This window comes from Embiotoca jacksoni, unplaced genomic scaffold, assembly GCF_022577435.1.
Source record: "Embiotoca jacksoni isolate LCO1_2020_lvr unplaced genomic scaffold, fEmbJac1.0.p SCAF_11, whole genome shotgun sequence".
In the NCBI taxonomy this organism is placed as follows: Eukaryota; Metazoa; Chordata; class Actinopteri; family Embiotocidae; genus Embiotoca; species Embiotoca jacksoni.
Window position 1 is genome coordinate 4,541,300 of NW_027185241.1, and position 7,612 is coordinate 4,548,911.

At 40.3% G+C, this 7,612-nt stretch overlaps 1 protein-coding gene across 2 annotated transcripts in view; it reads right to left on the bottom strand.

Annotated features, from left to right (window-relative positions):
- Positions 1-7,612, bottom strand: part of LOC138194032 (poliovirus receptor homolog) — a 78,230-nt gene continuing 70,618 nt past the window's right edge. The window contains exons 7-10 of one of the 2 annotated variants that reach the window (XM_069142413.1): positions 3,167-3,302; positions 2,889-2,946; positions 2,660-2,743; positions 1-1,736 (exon numbers count right to left, since the gene is read on the bottom strand). In XM_069142413.1, coding sequence (XP_068998514.1) covers positions 1,518-1,736; positions 2,660-2,743; positions 2,889-2,946; positions 3,167-3,302 — 497 coding nt within the window. In that variant the 3' untranslated portion in view covers positions 1-1,517. Of the gene's footprint in view, positions 1,737-2,659; positions 2,747-2,888; positions 2,947-3,166; positions 3,303-7,612 lie in introns of both variants that reach the window. The other variant, XM_069142412.1, reaches the window with a different exon arrangement.

Here is a 7,612-nt window from a genome sequence, read left to right on the forward strand (position 1 = left end):
TGATTTTACCATGATCGCACTTGAAAACGTTTATTGAATCAACAATCAACAACAGTCACAATTACTTTAAGAATAATAATTCATGATGAGTAAAATAGATGAAAACCAACATGATTCCAGAAAGCAGATCTCTTTTCTCAGAGGTCAGTTTAATAAAATAAAGACTTGGTTGGCATTAACACACAAAAAGACACATTTAGGTTCATTATGGAAGAAAATTATTCTGACTGAGTACTTCTGACTTGTTTAACTCCTGACTGATAATGGACGGACATATCAGTATACTTGCAGGTTCAACCCTGTTTGAACTCAATAAAGAAGTATTTAATCCTTCACTGGAGAAATAAATCGCACCAGATTTCATGGACATAATCCAGATTTATCTTAATCCATGTGGGCACGTTGGTAGACAGTGAAAAAAAAAAAAAAAAAAAGTACAAACATTTTTATAAAGCAACAGATTTCCCTCAAAATACGCCACTGTGGCTACTCGCAACGTGAGCAACACAGTGCTGTTCTACTATGGCTTTAAGGATGGATGCAAGTAAAAGAAAAATCCAGTATTACATAAAAACAAAAAAGGTACAGGCCAGTTCATCTAAATTCACCCACTCACTCGCTCTTTTGAAGTGTTTGCCTCTCCTGGAGCTGAGTGCCATTCAATTTTTACAACAAAGGCAAAGGCTAGATGCAAAAGCTGTAACAAAGTAAAAAAAACAAAACTATTCAAATAGAACATGCACATTAACACAAATAGTGTTGCTCCAGCAGTTAACCCCCCCGACTGCAGTTTAAAACCTAATGTCGTCATGGTCTGTGGGTCTCGTCTCGGCGCTGCCTGATTAACTGCAGATAATAGCTTCTCCACAGGGCATCTGTTTTACACTGACTTCCTGCCAGCTGGGTTTGGAAACCAACAACATGAGACAGATAAGATTAGACAGAGGTAACATAAAATACCCATTGATTGTGCTTTTTCTAACCAACCCGTTGCAGTAACCATAATATGTATGACAGCCCCACATTCAATAATGCAAAACAATTCAGACTCAACATCTGCTTCATGCTCTTGTAGTCAAACCGTATTGGTTAATTGAATATGATGCAATATCAACAGCATATGGTATTTAAAACAACATTATCTTTGATCTATCTACAGTTTAAGAATAATAATTTAATTACATTCCTGCTACAGTTGTGCATAAAGTACATAAGCATCATTTTGTATCTTGCTGATCAATATTTACAAATTCCCAAAAGAGCATCACACAACTAAACCTGATTTAATAAAGACTACTGGTAACCTGAAAATTCATAACTAAGCAGATGTTCACATTCCCAAGGTATTCCTATGATAGAGCTAAATGCATGCCTGTCTGATCTGAACAGAAATGAGCATTCATCCAATCACACACACACACGCACACACACACACACACACACACACACACACACACACACACACACACACACACACACACACAGTATTTACACACATCAGTGTCCTCTGACGCCCTTCACACAAACATGGCAGGCGACATAAAGCTGTCCCCACGGTAGACATTGGGTCCCTGGTGATATTCCTGGGGGTCACTGTCTGTGTGCATGTAAGGAGGCGGGACCTCAGCATTAGAAGGATCATCCCAGCCAGAGGGGGCAGGAGAGTAGTAATGCTCTCTGTCCACCATTCCACCATCATCATCATCATCATCACCGTCTTGGTAGGCATCCAGGTCCTGCCAACAACAAGCAAACATGTCATACTGCTTGAATATACACATTTCTATTTCAATAACAACATAAAGCATGTCCTCTTGTCTTAGTAATACAGAGCTGAGGATGTTTTCATCACCACGGACTAAAAGGCTGAGTCATGACACAGTGAATTTATGGATGTCCACAATTAAAGGTTGGAGGATTTCACTTTAGACTCAAATAATAACACCAAAAAATATATATAAATAAAGTGAAGTAAATATTCCCCACAAATCTGTCAAAACCCTTTAATCAAACCAACCTTTTGTTGTTTCCTCCTGAGACTAATCAGTGTATTTTTCAGTCATAAAAAGGTGCAGCAACACAACACTTAAACTTTAAAGATGGAGTTTATCAATCAAATACTGGTCAGGGGTGTCTGAGATTAGCCTGGGGTTACAACCCCTCACCAATAAACAGCAACTAAGAACAATTGACTAATCTGAGACACTGTTGTCTCAGATTGCAGCTCAAACATGATCCTAACAATGCCAATCTGCAGGATGGGATATTTAAATGGTCCCCCCCCCCCCCGCCTTTTCCCCTGTATCTGCTTTATCCTGACCAGCTCTAGGAAAAGGCAGGGTACATCCTTGACAGGTTACCAGTCCATCACAAGGCCAACACAGACAGAAGACGGACAACCCATTGCATTTACACCTACGGGCAATTTAGAATCACCAATTAACCTAAAATGGATGCCTTTGGACTGTGAAAGGAAGCTGGAGTACCTGGAGAAAACCCCTGCAAGCACAGGTCTGAGCTTATAAAAGCTGAGACTGGTCTACACCACGTTCTGTACGTTTTCTCAAAGTTACAAAAAAACATTGTAAACTATAAATCTGAGTCACTGTAATCTATGTCACTATCACATTTTTATCATCATGTCAGCGTGTGTCGTTACCGTGACTGGCTCTGCACTCTGGGTAGAGTGGTAGTGGTTCTGTAGAGGTCTGGTTTCGGCCACTGGGGCAAGACCCGAGTTCACCTGCTGAGGGTCACACACACATCAATCAATATATTTCATTAGATAAAATCAAATCTGTTACCTTAGCTATTTGTCAAACAACCAGACACAACCATCTGGAAAATGATAATTTTGTCCTTCCAAGTGTTTGTTGACACTGACTCACCCTGTTAGCCGAGCTGTTGGTCTTCTGAGGAGGAGGGGGCTTGTACTTGGGTGGACCGCTGATGCACAAAAACACACACGGCCGTCATGTTTAATGAGGCACAGAAATATGAGACACAATGTGTGGCATTTCGTCTTACGGACCAATTTGCAGAGAACACAAAGAACAAACACTCGGACTTTTAAAAACAACAACAGTGAGTTGAACTGAAGTGAACTGAGGTCACGCACAATCAGTCAGTCACAGACACACTGATTGTGATCAATGGAGACACTCACTCTCCATTGAATTTGCTGTTTCTGTGTTTGCGGTACATCGCTATGGCTGTTCCGATGATGGCCAAGAGAATAATGACCCCGATGATGCCTCCGATGATGCTGCCTGTAGTGGGACCCTTCTCTGGGAGACGAGTACCTGGACACATAAGAGTAAGGAGGAAAATATCATGCATTTACCAGAAATGAACTTGAATTCAATCCATTATAAAAAATATTGACTTTTGAAATATTATTTCACATACCTTTTCTCTTTACAATAAAGTCATAAGTACCTGTCACACACTATATACGTAAAAGTGTTGTGAGCTGTTCTGCCAGTAATTGAGCCTATTGCATTTAAATAACTTTTAAGAAGAGCACAGCTCAAGTAAAACTGTCCAGCAGTTCATGAGAAAAAACACAATTAATGCCACTCTAATATTTGTATATATGAAGCAAAAGCAAGCAGCTTGTTAGCTTAGCAGACAGACTAGAAACAAGGGGAAACAGCTGGTCTGGCTCTGTGGCTCTGTCTAAAGTAAGTAAAATCAACTTACCAGCACATCTAACTCTTCAGCTAACATGTTTTACCTTGAGACTGTCCTCGCATTGAAAAAAACACACCACACGTTGTTTGTGCCAATATATCAGTGACCAATAGTTGTTTTTTTGTGTTCAGAACTCATTTCAGCAAATGTCTTAAAACAACATGTTTAAACTCAAGTAATAAAGCCCACTAGTTTTGTAAAAAAAAAAAGAAGCTTTTGTTAAACAAATTTGTCGTATTAATATCCCCCATAACAGTTCAGATGAAAGCAAGGGTGAAAGGCAGGTGACATTATTTTAACCCAATCCACAATTTTTCCTTAAATCTAACCATACTTTAACCATGGCAGTGTGACATCCTAACAGCATTAGTAGCCCGTTTAGTTTGAAGGATTTATTATATCTTTTTTTTTTTTGTTAATCCATAAGAAAACCGCAATAAAAAAACCAACAATTCACCATATTATACTGCTTCTGGTACTACTCCTACTGTGGTCAGAAACCTTGAGGAGTCTCCACTGGTTGTCTGGCAGCTGCTCAAAGGCAATAAACACATATGAGAGTGGTAGTGATCTTCTTACTTGACTTATCCTGAGAAGACGAAGAAGAAGAAGACAAAGACGAAGAAGACGAAGAATAAAACGAAGGAGAAGACGACAAAGATGAAGAAAACCAAGAAGACCAAGAAGACAACAAAGACGAAGAAGAAGAATTGATAAACCTCCATGCTCAAAGTAGAGAAAAGAGAAAATATATGATTTTGTGAAACAGAAATGTGTAATTTTTGTCGACTTTGATTATCAACTTGAAACCCTTTAGATGTATTTTGTGACCCCTTGAATAAGTCTCACCCCCAACAATGGAAACCACTGATTTAACAAGTATTAACAATAATCAAAAGTCATGTAGTACAAGAGTGTGAGAAAGATAACTTTAGTTATTCCACGCTTTCAGCTCCATCAATAAAAGTGGCTTAATAATGTAAAAAAAAAAGAAAAAAAAAAAGAATCTCAGCAATGAGGATGAGTTTTGAAGTGTGTGTGTGTGTGTGACTATGTGCAACACTGAAGTACAGACGAGGTCTTGATTAGAGTGTCTAGTCACATGGGTGATTAAGATGAACCAGAGGAATCATGCAGAGGTTCCACTAATGAACCATGACCACACTGAGCACAAACCACGACACACACATCGTGCGCGCGCACGCACACACGCACACACACACACACACACACACACACACACACACACACACACACACACACAGAAGGGTGGGAGGTAATGGGTAGAGCACGCACGCACGCACGCACGCACGCACGCACGCACGCACGCACGCACGCACGCACGCACGCACGCACGCACGCACGCACGCACGCACGCACGCACGCACACACACACACACACACACACACACACACACACACACACACACACACACACACACACACACCGTGTGTTTACTGAAGGTACAACCCGGCTCATTATCCCCCTTATTCCCAGGGGACTATGCTAATGAGGGGGTGTTAAAGGGCAGTGAGGATCTGAAGCTCATTTGATGAGAACAAACCCTGGATTTAGTAATTGGAAGGGTCATGATTGAATGTTGTTAGTCCTCTAATTAAGATTCTCTTCTAACAATAGACTACTTTGAATGCCTCCTAAAATAATTTTCATTCTTTCACGCGTACAAAGGTGTCCCAACGATTGTTTGATTTCAGCCCAGCACATCAGCTCCAACCACTGACCCTTCATGCGCCCCACTGTTCAGCGGCTTTGGGTCTCCTCTCCCTTTCATGCTTTTTATCGTGCCAAGTCATTTATAAAGGCGGTATTTGGAGGTTTCTGTGTACAGTCAACACAATAGACTTCATAAAAATTATTTGTTGGCATGCTTTTGTCACATCTTTTCAAATTGATAGAATACATCGGAGAGTAAAATGAGACATGAGAGAAAATAAAAACGATTACATTAACAACAAAAATTACTTTGGAGTTGTACCTGAAATATGAAAAGCACAGTCACAACAATAATCACGAAGCTTTCTGGCTGTAAAGGGCTCCCTAGATAGAATAAACAGAAAATCGTCATTTGATGGGGTGAACCGAGTTAAATATGTTGTTTGGATTTATTCAGAGGGGTACAAGTACGTTTTCCATTGTTTATTTCCCTCTAGTGCAAAACTTAGACTGCTCATATCTTGGGACCAAAACCAACATGTGGTGCCCTCATTACATGTAAAGTAGATTTCTTTTTTCTGGAGGGACACAAACTGTCACAGCACTTGTACATGGAGAGGAATGTGTGTTTCATTTATTACCGGCAATGAGTAGCTCATCCTTAAGATTCAATTTGAAGATCAATTCTACATTTTCTTAATACTTGTACTTTTAGAACACAAGAGGCAAAAATATATTATTATTTGTCTAATTTGTTTGTCACACAATACTAGATTTAAAAAAAAAAAAAAAAAAAAAAAAAAAAAAAAAAAAAAAGGTTATTAAGGGTTTCCAACACTTCCGACTTCCGTAATAAGAAGATGAGGACAAGCAGCGACTATGCTGGAGAAGAAATTTAGCCTGGGCTGCATTAAAATAAAACTAACTATTCATGCACAGTCTACATCCTAAAAGTGTCAAACCAGATGGTTGTAAAACATACTTTTGTTTCAGCTCACCCCTAAAACAAAGACTGGGTTTTAAATGTTCAGAAATATGAACGTTAAAATAAACATTGCCTAATAATTAGTCAGATTTTCTTTTTCAGGGAGTGAAACAAGAGTGTGAGAATGCTTTATTGTGGCATTTTCAAAGTCACAACGCAGCGGGAGTGTTTTTCATTAAGTAATTTAATGAGAATGGAGAGAAAATGAGTTACCCAGAAAAATAAAAAGAGCAGAGGGCCTTTATGGAATCACAAAGAATAGAAACTGACTGGATGTGACATACTAGCAGACATTCAGGCTTTATTAAATTTTCATTTGTTGCAAAGGAAATTTTGCGTCACATCTAGGCACACAAGACTTCAATGTAGTGTGAGCCATCTGCCACATGGTGGTGCTGTGTCTCTTTAACAGCAGCGCACTGAGCAGCCACAGGGCATTTTCATTCTGAATCTGATACCTGCCTCTTCTTTCGAGTGTTTTGTGTTACTGCCTCCTCATTCCAGTGCCATGTCTATTTGTCATCACACCACCCTCCTCATTTTTGGCTCCCGGGATTTTTGTTGAAACTCTATCGAGGGACCCCCCCCCTTTTTTTGTTTTGTTTTGCCTTATCTCAACGCGTCATTATCCAACCAATGTCATTTTCACTTGGAAGGTTTCAGGTAGAAAGCTGTTCCCTCCTCCCAGATAACCTCTGATAGAGAAGAGAAAGCTGCAGGAGAAGAGACCAATTTTAAGGATTGAGGTGTGGCGCTTGTGTGAGAATGACTTGACTCGAGAGGGTGCCCTCTGTGTTGGCCCTGGACACCAGCCATGTCTTGCACTAATGAAATATCCCAGACGCAGAGACAGAGAGAGTGTGAGTGTGTGTGTGTGTGTGCGCGTGTACTTGTACCGTAACTGTCTACTGGGCCTGTTTAAATCTGTGCAGCTCTTTGCCAAGGGCATGCAACCAGACGAGTGCACATTAAGACCACACACACACACACACATGCAAACACAAAACACACACCTGTGTATGATCACACGGCCTTGTATTAAGAAACAGCTGGCATCCTGTGCCGCGTCCTCGTCATTCAGCCTGACATATTTATACAGAAACACTGGTCTGCAGCGCGCCCCTTACCCTCCTGCCTTCCCCTTCCATTCAAACACAAAGACACCATCTACCACATATTTGGACATGACAGTAGACACAAAAACAAGTGCACACAAAATACCATCAAATTCATTTCAGTGGAGAGGAGTCCTGGGGCAG